Genomic DNA, 24,200 nt, shown 5'->3' with positions numbered 1-24,200 from the left:
TAAGAACAGGAGAGGCCCGAGGATACTGCCTTGTGGCACTCCGTATTTATTATGTACGTATTGTGATCTTACCGACTTTTTTAACGAATTGTTGTCTATATACGATATCTCTACACATTGCATACGGTTTGTCAAGTATGAGGTCAACCACTTGTGCGCTGGACCTCTTATTCCGTACAGAAAACATTTGCTGAGTAAAAGTTCATGGTCCACACAGTCAAATGCACAGCTCATATCAAAAAAGACCACAGATACCTCATTACGCCTATCAATGTTGTCAATTATATTTTTAGTCAATGTGTGAGTTGCGAGTGTGGTCGATTTACCTTGTTGAAATCCATTCTGTTCTTGTTTAATGATATTAAATTTACTTATAAATCGATTTAACCTGCTATACATAATTTTTTCATAAATCTTTGCAATTATTGGTATAAGGGTAATTGGTCTATAATTGACTAATTCCTGACGTTTGCCTTTTTTATGTATAGGTCTAATGACTGAATATTTGAGTCTATCAGGGAATATACCCTGTGTAAGAGATAGATTAAGCAGATGGACTAATACAGGACATATTACTTTAATACACATTTTAATAGTAGGGGAAATACGTACAAAACGACATGTATGGACAAAATGACATAGTCCCCTTATTTCAAAATTGGCGGGTTTTAGCTACGTCTCCGCGACTGTATCACGTGACGGCAGCCATATTTACAATCCTGTCAGACGTTGAGCATCATTCTGACAGTTGCGCCGCAGTTACCAGTTCAAACTTGTATCTCGCCTTCAAAAGTTTATTTTACAGGTGTTTTTTTCCTATTTTCTGGCGAGTTATTTGTTGTTATTTGTAATTATTTGTATTTAAATCGATAAACTACGCTAGTATCCAGTGATTTCGATTAAGTTTATTGAAATCATTAGTTATTTTATGGAATTATGATTTTTATTTGTTTTTCGGTGAATTGGGACAAAATGACATACATACAAATTGGACAAAACGACATAGTATGCCAGTATGCCATTTTGTCCATAGTGTCCATAGTCTTTTCCAATTCTAAGCCCGGTGAAGGTTGGTTACGATGTATCTTGTTACCTTTGGGCTCATGCGTCATGTGCTGGTGTCCCAAAGAAGACCAAAGGATTTATTTGTGATCTTTGCTCTTAAAAATTTGTATGTCATTATGTCCTTATCTTATATGTCATTTTGTCCATACTATATGGACAAAATGGTTTTTGTTATTAGTTATATTTTTCATTATTATATATTTTATTATAGATCCTACTTAATTAATAGACTGTGTTACTGATAGTCAATGAACCTAAGATGAGTATAAACGATTGAGACTGATTATAATGCCATTAAATAAATAAATATGATTGGAAAACAAAACACCCTGTCATTTTGTCCGTACTTCCCCTACATGTTGGTATATTGTCATATCCTACTGCTGCAGTATTATTCAAGGATTGTACAGCTTTATAAACATCGGATTCTATGCACGGAGATAAGAAAATAGAGGATTCGTTAGACACAATACTATACTTAGCAGAACCAAAATCATTAGCGGAGTTATGTCTATTGAAAAACGTATTGAATGCTTCTGCAATTTTAGCTGGTTCATTTATTACAATATCGTTTTGTGATATATATTCGATATTTTCAGACATGTTACTATTATTAATTTTATTTGATATTATATTCCATGTAGCTTTTGATTTATTTTTTGATTTATTTATATAATTACGGTTAATACATTTTTGCTGTCGTGCTGTCTCGAGTCGTAAACATCACTTTACTGTCAGTCCGCATTTAATCTTGTTTAAAAATAGTTCAAGTAATCCACTAAATACAATTTGCCGCGAATAACAACGGTGCAGTTGTGAAGTGCAAACTACATCAACAATTTGTGGCATATTTATAAATTTGCACTGGAAATAAGTTGAAACTATCCGCAAAAGAGTGAGGTTAGTAAACCCGCACATATCTGTCAAATGTCATTACAAAACACGACAAGTATTTGAGAGTATTACGTCAGTTTGACTTTTTGACTTTGACACATTGTCAAAACAACACCAGTGCTGCCATAGAATAAATTTAACTCTGATAAAGCGTCTCATTATACGATTACAACATGGAAGAACAATTTCAATTGTTATTTGATAAAATGAAAATTGAGATGCAAAACCAATCAGAAAAATTAACAGATACCATAACTACTACAATAATGGATAGAATAGACATTAAATTGGAACCTATTGTAGCGGAAAACAAAAGTTTGAAATTAAAAGTAGAACGACTTGAGAAAGAGATAGAGTATATGAAGAGGGAAAAAAGAAACAATAATATTGTAATTTTTGGTATAAAGGAGAGGAATAATACCACTACAGAATTATTGCATACGGTAATAGATATATTTCGAGATGATCTGGAAATAAACGTGAAACAATGTGACGTTAATAAAATACATCGCATTGGAAGGTTTAATAAAGAAGGTGACAAAGCGAGGCCTATTTTAATTTCCTTTTTAAATAGCCTGAAGAAAAATGAAATCATGAAAAAGAAAAAATTTCTTAAAAACAAACAAATTTATATTACTGAAGATTATCCCAGAGAAGTTTTAGAAACAAGAAAATCTTTACAACCTAAATTAATTGAAGAAAGAAACAAGGGAAATATAGCTTACATAAATTACGATAAGTTGGTTATCAAAGAAAACAAAACAAATAATGATAAGCGCAAAAGGGAAGTATCTTTGTCACCCCAACCTAACAACCAACCAAAAAGACAACAAACGTTGACATCATCTAAAGTAAACCGTATAAATGCTTTTGATATAATGCGTGGTCGATCCAACTCTCTTTCTAACTACCCTTCAGGAACAAACCAATAGCAATCAACCATCGGCAAACGGAATTCCACCAATAAAAAACAAAAAGAGAATCAAACTAGCGCTAACAATAACTCTCCCCCAAGACGACTGGTCATCGTGGGGGATAATGACCACGACCCTCTAAGGATGAATTGTAACACCCAGAATAAAACGAAAAATATCTATATAGCAACCTTGAATGTTAGATCACTGAGAACCCCAGAAAAATTATTAGAACTAGATACAGCATTATCTAAAAATAAGTGGGATATATTGGGTATCAGCGAAATGAGACGTCTTGGAGAAGGTATATTGGATAATGGACAGTATATTTTACATTATAAAGGCGAGACTCCGGGTATGTATGGAGTAGGTTTTCTAATTAAAAAGCACTTGGCAGACAAAATAGAAGAAATAAAAGGGATCTCAGAAAGAATTGCTGTCCTTCATATAAACATACCGACACAAAATAACAATACACCGTGGTCTATCATTCAAGTGTATGCCCCAACCGAACCTAACAAACCTGAAGGCATCGAAAAAATCGAACTTTTCTATACAGAATTACAAGAAACTCTTAATAAGTGCAAGAAAAACATCATTATAATGGGTGATTTTAACGGACAAATTGGAGTATGCAATAAAGGAGAAGAATACGTTATTGGAAAATATGGATATGGCAGAAGAAGTAGTAATGGCACAAAATTAGTGACTTTTTCGATGGAAAATAAATTAAGTATCCTGAATAGCTTTTTTAAGAAAAAACCTGCGAGAAAATGGACTTGGGTTTCTCCCAATGGCCTAAATAGGAATGAAATTGATTTCATTTTATCTAATAATCCGAAAGCTTTTAATGATGTTACTGTAATAAAAAATCTCAATTTTAACACAGACCACAGAATGGTTAGAGCCACTTTTAAAGTAGGGAATATAAATAAAAGCAGGAGATTTCATAACAAATATGCAGCTCCCGCATACAATATAAAAAACACAGACACTTTTTTAGATAACCTTAAAATTTCTCTAACTAAAAATGTAAAAGAAAATATACCAACACAAGAAAAATACGACAAGTTATTAAATACACTCAAAACCGAAACTAGGAAAATAAACAAGTCAAAGAACATACTATCGATAGAAACCAAAAATTTGCTTTGCGAAAGGAAAGAATTGATAAGAGAGAATAAATCAAATACTAATAGACAAAAAATATCAGAAATCAGTAAACAAATCAATGAACAGATAAGGAAAGATCGAAAACTAAGAAGAACGAATACAATGAGAAAGTATATTGAAAGAACGGGAGGTATTAAAAAAGCCCTGAAGGAACTAGATCAAATCAAATCATGGATGCCAAATGTTACGACTAAAGACGGGATTTGCACTGCAAAAAGACCAGAAATAATCAAAATTGCTTCCGATTATTATAGAAACTTGTACCAAAACCCTAATCCTAGTTCGCAAGTATTCAGGATAAAACGGGATAGAGCTAATCAAGAAGATACACCAGATATAATGAAGGAAGAGACAGCCAGGGCTATAAATTCATTAAAGCTCGAGAAAGCTACCGGCCCCGACCACATTACAAACGAAATTCTCAAAAGTTCTAGCACAGTCATCATCCCACATCTAACAGAGCTATTTAATGAAATCGTAAGAACTGAGTACATCCCACACGACTGGACCAAATCAACAATAATTCTCTTGCATAAAAAAGGGGACAAGGGGAATATCGGAAATTATAGACCGATAAGCCTTATTTCAAACATCTATAAAGTATTTTCAAAAATTATACTCTCTAGAATTACTATGACACTCGATGAGAACCAACCGAAGGAGCAGGCAGGTTTCCGAAGAAACTACTCGACGATGGATCACATTCATGTATTGAGACAAGTTATTCAAAAATATCAGGAATACAATAAAAAATATTATTTGGGATTCGTCGATTTCAACAAGGCTTTCGATTGTTTGCAACATGAATACATTTGGGAAGCTTTGGACATGCAGGGAGTACCTTCGAAATATATAAGACTGTTGGAAAATATTTACACAAAAAGTACTGCGCAAGTGAGACTGGAAACAACAGGAGAAGAGTTCCCAATAGAAAGAGGTGTTCGTCAAGGCGACCCGATTTCTCCAAAACTATTCTCGGCTGTCCTAGAGATGATTTTTAGGGGTCTGCAGTGGACAGAATTCGGTTTGAATATAAACGGCGAAAAATTAAATCACCTACGTTTTGCAGACGATCTGATCTTGTTCTCCGAGTGCCCAAGAGTCCTAGAACAAATGCTGCAGCAATTAAGTGTCGCTAGTGCTAAAGCCGGACTGTCAATGAACACACTTAAAACCAAAATTATGACAAATTCAACACAAACATATATAATAAGAATAGACAATAATGAAATAGAGTATGTAAACGAATATGTGTATCTAGGGCAACTAATATCGCCATCAAATACCATGCAAAAAGAAATAGATAGAAGAGTAGCAAATACCTGGAGAAAGTACTGGTCCCTAAGTGAAGTCATGAAAAACAATCAAATGCCTATGGAATGTAAGAGGAGAGTATACAACACATGCATTTTACCATGTTTAACATATGGTTGCCAAACATGGGCACTGACTGATCGACAACTAAATAAATTAAATGTATGTCAAAACAAAATAGAAAGAAGCGTCATTGGTGTTCGGAGAATAGAAAGAATAAAATTGAATATAATTAAAAGCAAAACTAAATTTAAAAATGTACAAACTATATCTAAAATACTCAAATGGAGATGGACTGGACATATGTTGAGAGATAAGGAAGAAAAATGGACAAGGACTATAACGGAATGGTACCCCCGCGATGGTATACGGAAAAGGGGAAGACAGTTCAAGCGGTGGGAAGACGATATTAAAAAGATAGCTGGCCCGGAATGGATAAGAATAGCTAAAAATAGAGCAAAATGGAAATCCTTAGAGGAGGCCTTTGTCGGAAGACAAGCTGCCATAGAAGAAACAAGTTTGCCGATTATATAGATTAACAGCTAATGAAATAATATTATAATAGAGAAAATAGTTTTAAAAACGTTTAAAATAATATACAATACAATATAGGAATAAATAAGGAATATTGTCTACGGCATTTAGCAGTATAAGATTTTTGTAGTAGTTTGTAATGTTTTTGCAGTAATAAAGGCTTATTTTTATTTTATTAATACATTTTTGAGAAGATACAATACACTTTTTTAAAACTCTTTCATATTTTTTATAATTATTTCTGTTATTTTCAGATTTATTTGTTGGACGGACGTTGTCACGTTCAACTATCGTCAGTAAACCGACTTTACAGACAACCAATTTTTCTGTAGCAAGTAGGATACTCTTATTTATCATGAAGGACGAAGCTAAACTTCCCTTCTTCATAATATTAGTATGGATAAGGTTTTATATTTACTTCTATGTGGCAGGAATGAAGGTGACTTTTATTACGAAATTTATTTATGTGTGTCTTTCTTAAGTTGTAGGTACCAAACGAATGGACTGATTTGTGATTTTACTAATCTAACGCGTCTATTGTGATACATATATCTTGAAGTTTATATATTACTAGCGGTCCGCCCCGGCTTCGCCCGTGGTACATGTTTACGTTTTCTCTACATAAGAACCATCCTCGTACTTCCAGGAATATAATAAAAAAAGAATTTAAAGAAAATTATCGAAATCGGTTCAGCCGTTCTCGAGTTATGCGCTTATCAACACATTTTGCGATTCATTTTTATATATAAGAGAAGAAGAAAGATTACATAGGTACTACCAGTACATAGTACATGATTATTCATTGCTAGAGCTTTTTCTAATAGAAGAACAAACCATAATATTTGGTAGTAGCACACCCCGGACACTCCATACAAAATGATCGTTTTGACAGTCACACTGTAGAGACTGCAAATGTGTGTGTTAACGCTTTATGGTTGGCACATTTGTGATTAGCGTAAAAAAAATTCGCGTTTTTCTGATGAAATACATCCGTAAACAGCACAATATCTAACCATTTTCTACCAAAAACGATAATCACAAATCCAAAATAATAAAATTACTTTAAGTCAATTTGATTAATGTTGTCAATCTTCGTTGCGTATCGTCCTTGCAGAAAAATATGGCCCATTTTATGTCTGATCGCGCGGGGGTGAGGTAAGTTTAATTTTGGCGGGAGGCGGAGAGTGTCCGTTCTGTAGCGTTTAGCTACTATTATGTATTCTGTGGTAGTAGAATAATCCTATGTACAAATGTTGGATACATTTATGAAACATTTTCTTTTATAAGTTGAGAACTTTGAAGTAAAAATAAATATCGTATTTTAAACAGAATGTTTAATCAGCGTAAGTGAAGTAAGTAGTTGAATTTTTATTAGTTATCTTATTCAGAATAATATTATGATTTCATTTGCGTTTGAAGTTATTAATTATGCTCTATGTATTCCATTATTTGCTCGTTACTACATAGTATAAAACAAAGTCGCTTTCTCTGTCCCTATGTCCCTATGTATGCTTAAATCTTTAAAACTACGCAACGGATTTTGATGCGGTTTTTTTAATTGAGTGATTCAAGAGGAAGGTTTTAGTATATAATTTATTTGGTTTTAAAGAAAGAGGGCGACCTGACAGCTAGTATCTAATGAATAAAGCTTAGAATTTTGCGTCATATTAAATTAATTTGCTTCGGTATTACTGAATAGAGTTGTTTTTTATATAAAATATTAGATTAATGGATATATTATAATATTACGAAATTGTAAAAGACAATTTCATGCAAAAAATACTAAAGCGATTTTAATTAAAAAGTGGCGTAAGTATTGTATTCAGTCTGCCTACGGCCGTTGTGTGAGCCGCTCACACGATGCCGATGGTCCGATCTCCTTCCTCTGACGTCGCGATAACTCGCGTAAATAGTACTAATAACGTGAATCGTCAAACGACAGTTCGAAATGAGTATAAATGTATTGAATGTGATGTCGTTATAAATGAACTATTAACTTTTATATCAAATAAGGTTGACACTCTCCCAGAAACTAGTATTATTCAGATATGTTTAAGTACATACTCCTGTGATGAAATAGAATGTGCGAGGCAAATTGTTTATAAGCTGATGGCGCCTAATAAAAAGTTTCTAAGAAGGAAGGATGGATCGGAGCAGAAAAGCTTACAAGAAATTATAAAATTAATAAAAGAATTTGAACCTGACAGTCTACCCAAGTTTGTAGCGAGTAACTTAAATAAACTACCGCCGGTCTCATTCGACCATATTGACGTTACCACATTCCTGAAGGAAATGGCATTGTTAAAAAGTGAAGTCGCTAATATGAAATCTACCTCTACCTCTTGTAATGACTATGTATCAGATATTGTATACATCAAGACAGAGTTGGAGAACGTTAAACAGTTAATGCACGAGTTGCAATCCTCACGTAACTCGGTTCACTCGTCCTTTCCTAAGTCTTATCGTGATGATAAGAATACTGGAAAACGAAACAATGAATATAATGATACAGGCAGTGGCAGTACAGCGGGCTTGCAAAATGATACGATGAATCATTCAACGCAGGCAATAAGTGGAATCTCACAGCACATTCATAGCGAGTCCGAACCATGTGCAGGCGGCGATAGCACGGGTGCACCGCACGGCAGCCGCTCGCTGACTGCGGCTGCGCCTATTCGTAAGGAGCGGGATTGCGACAAGTTACAGCTGACGCCTATACCTACGTATCGGGATATAATGGTTGGAGATAACGCGATTCGTCAAGAATCTAATAATTCAAATAACGATGGCTATACTACGGTTACAAAGAAGAAAAAGATATATAAATATCGTAATACTCGCGGTACTTTGCAGAGTACGTCTAAACTGCAAGCGGCTATTCCCAATTCTTATATTTATTTGTCACGGGCACAAAAACATATAACAGAAAATGATATTAAAGATTATATAATAAGTATGAATGAAGAATGTTTGGACGTGCAACTGTTGAAACAAAGTAGGGAGACGAATTTTAACTCATTTAAAATATCTATCCTGTCGACAAAACTAAACACTTTTCTAAATAATGAATTCTGGCCGCAAGGTTTAGTTTTTCGTAAATTTAAACAACCGACTGTTAGCAAACCTTTGTAATGGATTGTTGGGATAAAAATATAACTATAATTTCGTACAATTGTAAATCAGTTAAGCGTTCCGTGCAGGAAATTAGGAACCTATGTAACGATGCGGATGTTATTGCGCTGCAGGAGACTTGGCTGATGCCATATGACTTAGGTTTCGTGAATGAAATACATAAAGATTTTGGAGGCTCAGCCAAGTCTTCTGTAGACACATCCACACTTCTGCGTGGTAGGCCATATGGGGGTATTGCTGTCATATGGCGTACGAATCTATTTTCTGAGGTTGAAGTTATACCGTGTGACAGTGATCGAGTCATGGCTGTGCGTCTAGGTAGGGGCGATAGATCTTTTTTGGTGTTTTCTGTCTATATGCCAACAGACAGTGAAGAAAATCTACCAATGTTTACTGAATGTTTGGCACTGATTACTACAGTAATTGAGGCCTCTGACACCGAATGTGCATTTATATGTGGGGATTATAATGCACATCCTGACTCACGATTCGGCAGAGAAATGTCAAATTATTGTAGTGAACAGGACTTGCAGTGTTTAGATATAGACAGGCTTCCGGCAGCCACATATACATACATAAGTGACTCTCACGGATCGTGTAGATGGCTCGATCACTGTCTTGTAACGGCGGCTGCCGAAATTCTAGTCACTAAAATATATATTAAATATGACTCCTATTGGTCAGATCATTTACCTGTAGTCCTAAATTGTAATTTAAATGTGATAACACCTAAGAAATGTGATAATTATGTCAACCATAATGTTAAATATATGTGGGGTATACGAGATGAAGAGCATATTGCTATTTATACAAAAATGTGTGAACTAAAATTTACTAATATACAAAATAAATATGATAATGAATGTAATTTTATATGTAAAGACTGTGATAGCAATTGTATAAACAACAATCATTTTAAATTATTGGATCAATTTTACTGTGATATTATTTCGATTATGCAATCATCAGCTGAAAGAAGTTTTAATAATAGGAAAAAATGTAAATATAAAATAGTTGGTTGGAATTCACACATTAAACATTTTCATCTACTCGCTAGGCAAACTTTCCTGGAATGGGTGTCCTACGGTAAGCCGCGTTCGGGATACTATTTCGATGCTATGTTCTCGGCACGTAAAGAATTTCAGACTGCATTAAAATATGTTCAAAAAAATCAAGACAAAATAAAGTTAGATATTTTAGCTCAAAATCATTATACCGGAAATTTTATTGAATTTTGGAAGGAAACTAAGAAAATGGATTACAAAAACGTTTTACCTGCTTGCGTAGATGGACAACTAGATTCTAAAGCTATAGCTAATCTTTTCAAGGCACAGTTTAATACGAACCCTATAGCTAATGCAAATGTCAATGGTAATGTGTATGTATCAACTTCAGCTGAGACCGTACAATCAACTGAGAAATATAAGCAAAGTAATAATATCATAACATCTAAGGACGTTTCTCAGGTGATTAAAAATATGAAGCGCGGAAAGTCACCGGGTCATGATGCTCTTAGTATAGAACACGTTTTATATGCTGGTAAAAACATCTACCCTGTTCTGGCTCAATTTTATACTCTCTGTCTCAAACATTGCTATTTACCTAAGGATTTAATTAAAACTATAGTTATCCCTGTCCCTAAGAATAAAACCGGTAGTATCTCGAGCGTGGCTAATTATCGACCTATCTCGCTGGCAACAATTGTGGCCAGGATACTTGAAAAAATTTTGCACTCCAAATTGTCACCATATATTAATATTGACGATGCCCAATTCGGTTTTAGACCTGAATTGGGAACTGATATGGCTATATATACATTAAAAGAAATTGTTAACTGTTATAATAATCAGAATACTAGTGTATATGCATGTTTTTTAGACTTAAGTCGTGCCTTCGATACCTTGAACCATGATATATTATGGAAAAAAGTTCGCAGCAGTGATGTTTCTTCCGACGTTGTTGGTCTTTTTACATATTGGTATGATAATCAGACGAACAGCGTTAGGTGGGGCAGTACTCTGTCCGACAGCTATATTCTCCCGTGTGGTGTTAGACAGGGTGGAGTAACCTCTCCCGATCTGTTTAACTTATATATTAATGATTTGATTGTGGAGCTGAGTAGGACTGAAGTTGGACTTAAACTAGATGGCAGATATGTCAATAATTTGAGTTATGCTGATGATATGGTCCTACTCAGCCCCTCAATCAAAGGGCTACGAAAACTTGTTGGCATATGTGAAAGATATGCTCTTTCACATAGTCTACAGTATAATGTAAAGAAAACAGAAATGTTGATATTCAGATCGGGTAAGGGACCGGATAACATTCCGCCAATCTGCATTAACGGTCACCCTATTAAAATAGTAGATAGCTTTAAGTATCTTGGCCACATTGTTACATCCAAAAGAAAAGATGATGCCGATATTGAGCGACAACGACGTGCCCTCTGTGTCGTCGGCAATATGATCATCCGGAAATTTCGTAGGGCATCCAATTCCGTTAAAGTTCATTTATTTAAGACTTTCTGTCAGTCCCTCTATACTTGTCAACTTTGGACTAATTACACCAAAAAAGCATACGATGGCATTCGAGTAGAGCACAATAACATCTTCCGATATTTGATGGGGCTCGACAAATTTTGCAGCGCTTCGGAGATGTATACCAACTTTAGAGTAAACTCCTTGAATGCCATCCAGAGACACAGGATTGCTACATTTATGTCCAGAGTTGACAAGTGTAGAAATAAAATTGTACGCAGTCTGGCTGACAGAAATATAACTAGTAGTTTGTATAAAACTTGGATCTCAATTATTATGAGATAATTAAGTAATGGCTTTATGTTTTTATTGTATTAAAATTATTAAAACTTGTATACATGTAAATTATGGGACTAAATTGTTCTGAAATAAAGAATTTATTATTATTATTATGTTTCTCTGTTCCATAATACTCGGGTACCACCAGAAGGACGGTACCCGGATCTTTGGAAGGCTTACGTGGGGACACGGATCCAACACGCAGAGGCCCTTTCGAGAATTTTAATGTGTTGTGGGACACCAGCCGCAGCCTGCCCATGACTGCACTATAGAGATACAGCCCTGGGCAGTCCGCGGCCGATGTAGGACTATTGCAGGGTATGGAAATTTAATGATTGGGCTATGGATTGGGATGCTAAATGGACTGGTACTGAGGACTATGGGAAACTATGGCACCTGCCTTTCTACTAAAAGAAAGTAAAAATATGTTGGCAGGTGGTGACTCGCCCTCTCACTGTATGGGCCCCCGAAATAAGTCGCTGCAATAGTGCGACAAGGGGGCAACATATTGTGAGCAGCTAAGGGTGGAGAGGCGTCCCTGGACTTTAAACTACGATCACGCGCTCCCTGAGGGTCCAGCATCACGTGCCCACTCGCCACTTACGCTTCGCATCCACCCTTCGAGCTAAAAGCTCTCGCGACTCCACTCTGGCCGGCCGGTTAAGGCAAGCCAGAGGTGGGGGTCCTGTCCTCGTCAGGCTTCACTCCGACCGGCCGGTGAAGGCGAGCCGGAGATGAAGACAGGGGCCTCCCCCGGGAGCACTCGGTTCCCGCGGGGTCGCTACTCCCCGACACCCCGCCACAAGGTGTCCTGCGGGTTGACTGATTGCACGGGTGGAATATCTATTGTCACGTAGACAATAGATATTCCAACCGTGGGCGATGGGGTCGTCACATTTTATTATTATTGCGTAAGCACTTTATCTAAGGATAATTAAACCTTTTCCTATAGAGTAGTCTTAATATAAATATAAATTGGTTGTAGATTTTTTTTTATTTGTTTCAAAAGTATTTAGTTTCAATATATTTTTTAAAGTGTTTAAAAAAATTTAAATACTAAGAGTTAATTTTCAAATTTTCAAATTACACTCACACTAACAACCAACCTAACAACTTTTTAACAAATAAACGTCAGAATCAACACGTCTGCTAGTTGACAAAAAGTATACTTTGATCCATCAATAAGGATAAGCCAGCACTTAACCCAGTCATATTTATGAGGGTTAACGTAAAATCATGTCTATTTGGCCAAAGCTAACCCAGCTCGGACCGTTTCAACGAACGTAAGATTCGCAGGTAAGCTATGCGACCCGAGGGGACATTGCTATCATTCTGGTGTACGGGTTAAGGTACAAGGTATAGGCGTATGAGATTTTTATTTTTATTTGCATCGAAAGAAAAAAAACTAGTACAAACACTACACGTAAAAAAATGCGGCCTTATCGCTGAAACAGCGATTTCTTCCAGGTAGGTCGAGGATTATAGAAAGAGGTTCACGGTGCACAAGACTAGAAGTATATTAAACAAACATATATCTACTATTAATTGAATAAATAAGTATTTACCCATAACATATAGATTTTATATAAAAATAAATAATAAACATTAAGCTTATTTTTTCATTGTCAATGAATTTTATTTGCTCGTGAACTCGTGAACGAGCAAGTCTAAAGGTGCGTACGGATAGCGCGTTCCTGTGCGCGTTCTCAGTTTACGCGTATCCGGAACGCCTAGTTCATACCTGCAGTGTTTCTCCACTACGCGTAACACAGGAACGCGCAATCCGTACGCAGCTTTAGATGTGTTCGTAGCCAAGTCATAGTCGCCCGTAGCTAAGTCGTAGCTGGAGTCGTAGCCGGAGTCGTCGGTTCGGTAGATTATGCAGTCAATTTCGTACACAAATCATAAATAATTGTGATATTTTGTACCTATAGCGCATGATATAAGTTTTGCATATTTTATCAATACTTATTATAATTTGAAGCTGAATAATTTGTGTAGAAAATTAAATACAGAATTAATATTAGATAAATCGCTTGTACTTTTGCCTTGGGACGGCAACAAACAGATGTTCAACTTGAGAAAAATCATTTAAGTTTCTCTTTTCTGGGACATTTTCGTACCCTTGAGCGAATTGCAAAGGTCGGGGGTTAAATATTGTCATTGTTTCGGATCAAATGTGATTATTTTCATGGTCAGGAGCTGGCTTTTAAAATTTATCGGTTTTATATTGCATCGTTAGAGGGTTGATCGTTTTATTGTACTCAAAGTCATACACAAACTCAATACATTTTAATATTGGCTGTTTTCACAATTTGCTGTAGTGATCCTGATAGTCTATTTTACGTGTGTTTTTATACATTATTAGACGTTTTAATTGAAAAAAAAATGTAACAGGAAACTATGAAAGTTCCCTTAATCTGCTTTAAGTTGTTTAATAATAAAATTATGGTAAGACATGATTCAAAATCACTTCTCAAAGAAGATTTTTTCATAGAAATAAACACAACATGAATTTCTTATAAAAAATGTATTCTATATAGCGTAATTTTATTTGTGATAACGCTAAAAATGTTATTATACCCGGAAAGTCACTTTGTGTGAGGATAAAACAGTACTCGTTTATTCGGGATTTATTTGATGAACCTGTTTACACACTACGGAGGTTTTATGCATGTCTGTAAGCTTATTTTATTAATGCGAAAGTCTGTCTGTCTGTTACCTTTTCAAGGCTAAATCACAGCACCGATTCGGATGAAATCTGGAATGAAAATAAGTGAAGACACAAGTCTAACATAATAATACATATTCCTAAAGATAGAATTTTTTGACGCTGCAATAATTATTATTTGGTTGTTTCGTAAATCAAAGCTTTTAATACAAAACTCAAATAACCATTACCTACCTATAATATGTTATTTCAAAATACTTAATGTATTATGATTTATTTATAAATGTTCTCTAAAACTACTGAATCTATTTTGAAAACTCTTATAGCACATAGACTATATTTCTCGACTTTATCCCGCGTACATTAAGCTTATGAGCTTTGTTATAATATGTGTGATCTCTAAAACTACTGAACCGCTTTTGAAAACTTTATAGCAACACACAGTTTGACAAAGGCTATATTTCGACTTTATCCCGCGTAGCCCGCTAAAGCCGAAGCTATACAGTACAATGCATATAATATGCAAGCTTCTCATAAAATAAAATACAGTGTAAACCGCGCTTAGGTCGCTTTTAAAATGTTTATACCTCCCCCACATATTAATTTCCTCTGTAACCTCAACGAGTAATTAAAATCTCAAATGGGTATGAAATTCAAAGCTAACAGCGTTTTTCAGTTTAACTTTGTGATATTTATTTGACGTACAATTGTTTTGGCGGTAAAGTGGATTGTGGCTTTTTTATTTTACTATTTTGTCATTTAGTTTACATGTTTTTGAAGTGAATACTTATCACTTTGGTCCTTGAAACACAATTTTATTCCTACAAAAGGTTAAAATGATTCTCTTTACCAATTTCTGTAGGGAAATTGGTAAAGAGAATTGCGAAGATTTTACAGGACTGGCATACACACTTGTTTTTGCATCTAATATTTCCTATGCACATTAATTTAACGAAGGAGTGATGACTTTGGCAATACTAATGTTCTATCTTTCTAGAATGCAGAAGTCCTGAATTCAATTTGTTGTGCAGATGAACAAAAACGGTCTTTATCTGTCAACTGATGGCATAATAATTCAAGAGAATTGAACATCGAAACAGATGTGAAATACATCCGTTCTATATCCCACAAGGGGACACGATAACACAAAATAATAATAAACACATTCATATTCTTAACACGCCTTTATTCGTTCCACCTGTATGTTCGTATGTAACCGACTAATTTAAACTCGATTCTGCCCCGGACTAAACGGACAGATTTAATACAAACTTTGTACACTTATCAAGGACATGTTGACAATACAATTATATCATCTTACTAGCTATGCTCCGCGGTTTCACCCGCATTGCTCTGCTCTTGTTCGTCTTAGCGTGATGATATATTATAGCCTATAGCCTTCCTCGCTAAATGGGCTATCTAACACCGAAAGAATTAGCGCGTTCAAACAAACAAACTCTTTTATTATAGTATAGATTAAAGAGTGTTTTTAATTTCCCAACTATATTATCTTTATTTTATGTAACTTTTGTCACTTTTCTTTCTAGGAATGTAATTAGAGAATAATATTAAAAATTTCAACTGACTTGTCTCTGAATAGGATTTGGAATGAAATACTCAGCTTTGAGACTGGATTAAATGCTTTTAGCTCTTAGGGTTTTAAGACGGAGCTAATATTCTTCGATGTCGCCTTTTATAGGATCTATTTAAAGCTACAGTGGAGGAATACCTGTGTTTTATTACCCCACTTTTAGTGGAAACTGTGATGTGCTAGAATAACGCACTATAATAGAAAAAAAAACTAACAAATATTATCCGACTTTCAGTGGTAGCTGTGATCTGCTGAAATACCTAGATGCCTATGCTAGATGCTTCGAATAAATATTTATTGAGCTATATTAAAATAATAAAGAAATTTCTTCACTATTAACTTATTCAGTACACTGTAACCCTTCTTAGAACATAAGGAAAACGTGTCAGTCTGAAAACAAATAATAATTTCAATATTTTCATTTAAGAGAAAAGTTTTAAAGACAATGCGTTAGAACTAGATTACATTTCAAGGAATCTAAGATAATACGGAAAACTCACGCTTGAAATCTCAACTTGGAACTTTCTAAATATATTTGAGTCGTTGGAGATAATGGAAATAAGTAATTTACGGTTAGGTTTTACATTCAAGCTCTTTGAATTGAAAACTCTTCTCATAAAAGAGTAAAATTTCAGGGTAGTGTCATGGCAATACCGTCACGTCATGGAGTAAGATGATGATATGCTAACGAAACGATTTGACGAAGTTTCGCTTTTAACGCGTGTTCTCGGCAAACACCCTTTTTTAAACCAGAAAAAGTAGGAAAACTATAACGTTAAATTGTTTTTAACTGACTTTATGTAATGAAGTTTGTTGTCAGACTACATTAAGGTTACATGGAGGAGAATTAATTACGCAAAATTGATATAATATAATGTAGAGCTTTGAGTTTTTGAATTGTACAAACCACACCTTATCATTCATATCAATACAGAGACGCGAATTACACGAATACAATTTCAAGTATCTACATAGTATAAAACAAAGTCGCTTTCTCTGTCCCTATGTCCCTTTGTATGCTTAAATATTTAAAATTACGCAAAGGTTTTTAATGTGTTTTTTTTAATAGATAGAGTGATTCAAGAGGAATGTTTTTGTATATAATTTATTAGATTTTAGACAAAGTCGCGGCTGGAAAGCTAGTAAGTTATAAAAAGTTAAATAAGAAATTCTAAGAAACTAAAGGTAACAACTACCTCTTGCGTGCAAACAACACACATTACGTATAAATGACTTACAAAGTATCCCTGTATATTAATCATGATTGTGGGTATCTACATCATTCCCTGTCATCGCATGTTCGCCCTTCTCTCGTTGACGGATATAATATATCGTGGGAAAAACAATATATCAAATATATGGGTTAGTGGATGTTGTGTTACAGTATTTTTGAAGTGAAACTTCTTTAGGCGCGTTGAGAGTAAAATTTCAAGGTGTCATGGCAATACCGTCAGGTCATGGAGTAAGGCGACGATTTTGGTATCTTTGAATCTTGCCAAAGAAGTGTCACTTCTGACACGTGTGGCACAGTTCTTTTATTTTTTGTATAGGATGATATAGATAATAATAGATAGGTATATGAATTACTTAGTACTTTGAATTGGCAGAGATAGATTATATTTAGGAAGCTAGTCTGGCTTAGCACAAAGCTTAGCTGCTTTTACGTTTTGGATATGAAAGTGTAATATTTTTTTTATGAATAAATAATATAAATGAATTTTTAATATATTTTACTATGATGTAATAAGCCTTGCAGATGATGTAAATTCAGAAACGATAAGAAGTTATGCATATTAAAGGTACTTACTTAAGCTTTAACAAAGAGTAATTTATCTTCTCTAGAAGATGTAACAGACCAGAGATTTCGTAAAAATAGTGTACATTCGATACATCATTATACCTAATATCACAGATAATATACTACTATGTTTGCATATTACTACTATTAAGTAGTAACGAAGTAAGTAACTAATAACGATATAATACGTATCATATTTGCTAGAGGACATTCTCAACTACCAAAGCTGTGTATTATTACCAAGATTCCACAACTTACGTCTAAGATTACACCCCTAAAGCCTATATTATCACCACAAAGAAACATTAATACAACGATTATGATCATAATTAACAAGTAAATTATACCGTTGCTATATTTTTAGTAAGTTCAAACGAGAAACACGCTTATTACCATAATACAAAGTTATAAAGAGTAATTTCACGGTTGCTGGTTTTAGGTTATTAGGCGAATTTATGTTGCTCATTATACTGTGAATATTTTCTAACACGTATACATATTAAATAAACACAATGTATTTATTGGGCAAGCGTGTAAAAAAGAAAGCGCCGGATTTTATGCCAACTCAATGTTGTATCTACTTTTTCCTACGATTACAAAGTATGTAGGTATGTGTGATACTATTTCTGCAACGCGAAATAAAAAATTAGCAAAGCAAATATTCAGATCAACTCTATATTATTTTAATTAGCTTTACAATTACCTATCTTTGGCAGAAGAATTTTTGATATAAATTCTGAATTGCGTCAAATGTTTTCTTTACAAAGCCCTTTATACAATACAACTAGCCTACAACATTTATCGGGGCTTGACCAGCCAGTCGAATACTCGAAATTGTGGTATCATCTTCCTAACTCCACAGATTGAATATTTCATCAATACTATTCAATATAACTTCTATCAATAATTAAAAGCTCTCTGAATTAAAATACATTTCATAGTTGCTCTTTCATGCAATGGTTGATTAAAGTCTTATACAAAGATCGAAATGACAAATGCTTAAAGGTTTTAATTATAAGCTTCTTGGTTTTAATAAACTTCTCACCTTCATAAGGTTTATGTAGTTATAATTTTTGTGAAATTAAATGAAATTTTCTGGATGAAAATCGATTTATTAATATTTGCACATCATTCTGTCGTTTTTGGTTGATGGGGTACGGTTGGAATTTTATGCAAAGATCTAAATGATAATCCATACTAATATTATAAATGCGAAAGTAACTCTGTCTGTCTGTCTGTTACTTAATCACGCCTAAACTACTGAACCAATTTTCATGAAATTTGGTATGGAGATATTTTGATACCCGAGAAAGGACATAGGCTACTTTTTATCCCGGGAAAATGACGCAATCCCGGAAATCCCACGGGAACGGGAACTATGCGGGTTTTTCTTTGACTGCGCGGGCGAAGCCGCGGGCGGAAAACTAGTACAATATAACTGCGTAAAGTTTTAATATACTTACCTTCTTACAATCCATGACTGGTGACCTTTCTGCTTCTTCTCATTGACTTTAATTATAAATACCTACTTCATATTAACAAAGGTTATTGAATAATGAACACAATTTTCCACAAACAGTACTTACTGTCTGAATAACAACATTGTTTTAAATTGTTGTGACATAACACGTTAAAGATAGTAAAAAAGGTATGCAGTAAGGAAGTGAAGACAAACCCATCGAATAATCCCATTCAAATCCCTAATCCCATTTGAGCTTTCAAGGAAATTGCTGTTTTTGTGTTTTGTACGGGTAATGTCAGAGACGCATGGTTTTCAGCACTTTGTGTATCATAAATGATGTATACAAAACAGATGTATTTTATATAAAAAGGGATATTAGCAATATAAGAACTTTTCTATTTAAATATGTATCTGTGATATTTTTAAATTAAAAAAATAGGGCGATATATGGAAAATTCTACTTTGTTCTCAAATGAAGAGGATTTCGAATCCGCGTTTTTTGCTTTGCCGTGAAAAGACGTATGAAAACTAGACACATAATATAATACATCATTTTCGTTTATAAGAAATGCTTTTCAAATGTTTCTTTTATGCCAAAGGAAACAGGTTTCACTTAGCAGACATTTCTGTTTTTGAAGATTACCTACAGAATATTGAAGCCAGACTCGTAAAAATCGATTAGTGAAACAGATGTGACATAATATGTCCCATACCCCATAAGGGGACATGGATTTCATATACACGTACCCAAATAAACAAGGAAAAGTAGGTAAATTATATACCTAAGTATATTGCTCTTTTCAATTTAATTCTTTCAATATCTAACCCACTCAATTTAATGTTCTTCGTAATACAAAATATCTAGTACATACATAATTAATAATTTCTTAGTACTCAAATTAATGTAAATTAAGTAACTAATAATACTTTACTATCATACCATTACATAATGCTATTTGAATATAATAATATAAACAGGACTCTGAAATTTTAACTGCCCACTCAAAGTAATAAATTCTTACCTTCTTGGAAATCATCTGAAGATCATAATAATTTAAACTTCTTAATATTTAATGAAAATATACCAAAATTCTTCGTAACCCCTACTAATTTTATAATTGCGAAGTAACTCTGTCTGTATGTCTCTTTTTTACGCCAGAACCACCGAACCGATTTGGATGAAATTTGGTACAGAGATAGCTTGAGATCTGAGAAAGGACATAGGATAGGTTTCATCCCGGAAATCCCATGGGAACGGGAATTATGCGGGTTTTCTTATTTTTTATTTGACAATTTAAGGTATACCACTCCAAGTTAAAATATTTACAAGTACCTATATAATAAATGGATTGATACCGTACATAAGGCAGCCTTATCGCTTACTAGCGATCTCTTCCAGGCTGCCTAAGGTAAGGGATAAAAAGGTTAAATAAAAGTCAAATTAAAATTAATGAAACACCATAATAAATGAACAATTATTTATTTCAATATGCTGTTTGACTTACAAATACTATTTACAATGTATAAACAATTTAATACTATCACAAAGTATACCTAGTTAATATTATATTATAATAAATGTTGGATTAAGAGAATCCTTTCATTTCACAATAGTTTAAAATAACATTTGAATTTGTTTATAACATTGCACCTTAATAAAAAAGGAAAATTAAAATTAGCTTAGCATACATTAAATATATCAACATATTTTGAACTATCTATACAATTACATTAAAATCACAATGTAATATCAATCAAATCAATCAAATTTATTTATTATTAAACATACATACATACAATTACAATTACAATTTATTACAATATACAATTAATATTCATGTAAAATTATATAATTATATAAATAAAAGGCTACCAAAACAATTTATACAAGCCAATGTTTCCCTAGCTAGGTTACTGGGCAACCTGTGTTTAGGAGAAACAGCTTGCCTCTAAAATAAATTCACAAAAAGCCTCTTAGCAAATACTTAATTATAATTAAAATTGGTTAGAATAGAGAGTAGAGAAAAAAAAAATGTATAAATTTAAGATGTGAGAATGCTGGTGTGTCGTATGAAACTGTATCGTATGAAAGTATATATATTTGTGCGTGTAAGTGTGTGTGTGTGTGTGTGTGTGTGTGTGTGTGTGTGTGTGTGTCTGAAATATTATATTGGATTTAAGCAAGAGTCACGTTTATACTTTAAGCCAGTATCTCAAGAAGTTGTTCTGTCTCGTCATAAGTTTTTCCTAATAGAAAGACGCGTACGGTTAATTTACATTTAGAATACGGTAAGGCATAGATGCTAAGACTATCATTAATTTTGTTATACAAATAGGGTCCGAGGAAGTAAAAGAACCTCTTGGTGAACCTGCTATATGGCCGAGGAACAGTGCAGATTTTGTTCTTTCGTCGAAACGAGATTGTAACTAGAGGTGTTAATCGGTGTTGTAAAATAATAGTCTGTAAAATAAAATGTTGTCTAACGGTGAGAACCTTCCAATCTTTGTACAGGTCGGTTGTACAATACTGCATAGGTTTAAACGTGGAGACTTTCATAACTGCTCTTTGAGCCACCTCGAGGGGCTTCAGTATGGTTTTTGCGGCACCTCCCCAACATACAATACAGTATGTGACAATAGATTCGCACAAGGCATAGTAGACGGTGCGTAGAACGGCAGTGTTCGTGACGTGTCTCAAATTTTTAAAAATATAAATAAGTTTTCTGACCCTAGTTGTTAGGAGACCAATATGAGTTTTATAATTTAAAAGTTTATCCAGAGTTATGCCCAAGTATCTAATATTATCTACAGAATTAATGGTTGGACAGTGACACAGAGCTGTTGTTGGCATGTGACAGGAGTGAGCTTTTACTGAAATTGGTGTTTGAGGTTGTGACTTTGAAGAAAGAGAAAAGGTTATTAGTTTTGTTTTAGAAGTATTCAATGTCAGGGTGTTAGTAATAAGCCACTCATGTATATAGTTAAAGCCATTTTGTGCGGTATTTTGAAGTTCAGACCACGAATTTGCGAAGAATGTTACAGCAGTGTCATCTGCAAAGGATACTATCTTAGCGTTAGGTATATAGGCATTACAAAGATCGTTAATGAAGACAAGAAATAAGGTGGGTCCAAGTATACTCCCTTGAGGTACACCAAAGTGAATAGGAAGCTCCTTACTTGTGTAAGCTCCTATTTTTACCATTTGTGTTCGAGTCGCTAGGTAGCTCCTAAAGTAGTCCAGTTGCGAGCCTCGTATACCCATTATTTCGAGTTTATTTAGAAGCGTGGAAGTTCGAATGGTATCGAAGGCCTTGGCGAGGTCGAGGAATATTGTAAGAACCTTGTTTTGTGAGTTCAACTTATTGACAATGAAAGTTGTTAGTTCCTGAACTGCATCGGTGGTGCTTTTATTTCTCCTAAAACCAAATTGTTGACATGAGATAAGTTTGAAATTTTCTAAGTAGTTTATTAGTCTATTATTTACCAAGCGCTCAAGAACCTTCGACAACGCAGTGAGGACTGCTATGGGGCGATAGTTACCAGGAGAAGCTTTTTCTCCTCCTTTGTATATCGGGTGTACGATAGCTTTTTTAAAAGAGCTGGGAAAAGTAGAAGTTTGGAAGCTCAGGTTGAAAATATAGGTTAGGACAGGGGCCAAAGTTGTTGAATATCGTTTAAGAACGGAAGGGGGAATAGCATCCCATCCGGATGCTGCATTTGTTCTAAGAGAATGTATAATAGTCGTAATTTCGTTGGGATCGGTTTCAAGTAGAACAAAAGAGGCTACCGGACTCTTACACTGCGGCAGAGTTCGCCCCGTTGAAGAGTGGCTGATGATTAAATTTTTAGCAAGGCTCTCACCTATTCCAACAAAGAATCTATTAAGCTCGTTACAAGACTGAGACGGTGAGTTTGACAGAGACAGTAAATCACTTGTTCGGTGTACCGGCTTTGTAGTGTAGGGGAGACCGGGGATGGTTGACTAACTTTTGACTTAAGCTCGTATATCTCTGATGTTTAACTGTATATAACAAAAATAGCAGTTGATACAGATAGAAGAACTATTCAGGTACATAAAATACTAATCTATAACCTATATATTTATCATTATAATATTTATTAAGTCAATTTTCTAAACCCCTGACGCTTGGTCAACCTACCCCATGTCCGGGGTAAGTTGACTATAGGCATGGGGTAGGTTAACCTAGGCAGTAATTAGTGTAAATAAAGAGGATTAGTAGATATAAAATAAAACATTAAAATGTACTAATTGATAGAAACTTTTTATTTAATTATAAACAAACTTAAATTTGAGATAGATTCTCGGTTAATAAAGAACTTTACTAAAGGTAACTTTTTAAACTATTAAATAAACTAAAATTAACAATTCTTGAGGGATTAATTTTTGTACTTTCTGTTTCAACCATAATAATTGTAACTTGAATTATTCTAATAAATCGCTAATCACAGATAAAATTGCTTTTATAAAAATATTCAACATACATAAACAGTTTTATTATTCTTTTTTGCGTATTCAAATGCAAACTTGCGTGTCTCATACGGTGTTAATCCATAATAAATGTCAGCAGCCGTCTTCAAATAAGCTACCAGTTTATTTTCTTCGTCATCGCTAAATACCTGCCTATTTTTTATGTACCCCGCCGTGTCCAGGGTCAAATCAGCTTTCCCGAGGTTCAGATAACGTTCTAGCTTTTGTTTAAGTTTAGTCACATAACGATGCAACGTTTTGTATGGAATTTGGTATTTCTTTGATGTGGCGTTGATGCTATTATTATCGAAGATTGCTGCGTGGCAAGCTCTTTCTATGATATCTTT

At 34.2% G+C, this 24,200-nt stretch overlaps 1 protein-coding gene across 1 annotated transcript; it reads left to right on the top strand.

Annotated features, from left to right (window-relative positions):
• The first annotated feature begins 2,037 nt into the window (after positions 1 to 2,037).
• LOC149478521 (uncharacterized) lies at positions 2,038 to 2,893 on the top strand. Its single transcript, XM_089709421.1, has one exon. The coding sequence runs from the start codon at positions 2,133 to 2,135 to the stop codon at positions 2,889 to 2,891; it is 759 nt and encodes a 252-aa protein (XP_089565547.1). The 5' UTR covers positions 2,038 to 2,132; the 3' UTR covers positions 2,892 to 2,893.
• Positions 2,894 to 24,200: the final 21,307 nt, after the last annotated feature.

The sequence above is a fragment of the Colias philodice genome, chromosome 22 (assembly GCF_061535455.1).
Source record: "Colias philodice isolate Cphi_HAF_F1 chromosome 22, ilColPhil1 Martin Lab GWU primary, whole genome shotgun sequence".
NCBI classification, from domain to species: Eukaryota; Metazoa; Arthropoda; class Insecta; order Lepidoptera; family Pieridae; genus Colias; species Colias philodice.
The sequence above is the reverse complement of the archived record's forward strand: the minus strand, read 5'-3'. Positions and strand labels throughout refer to the sequence as shown.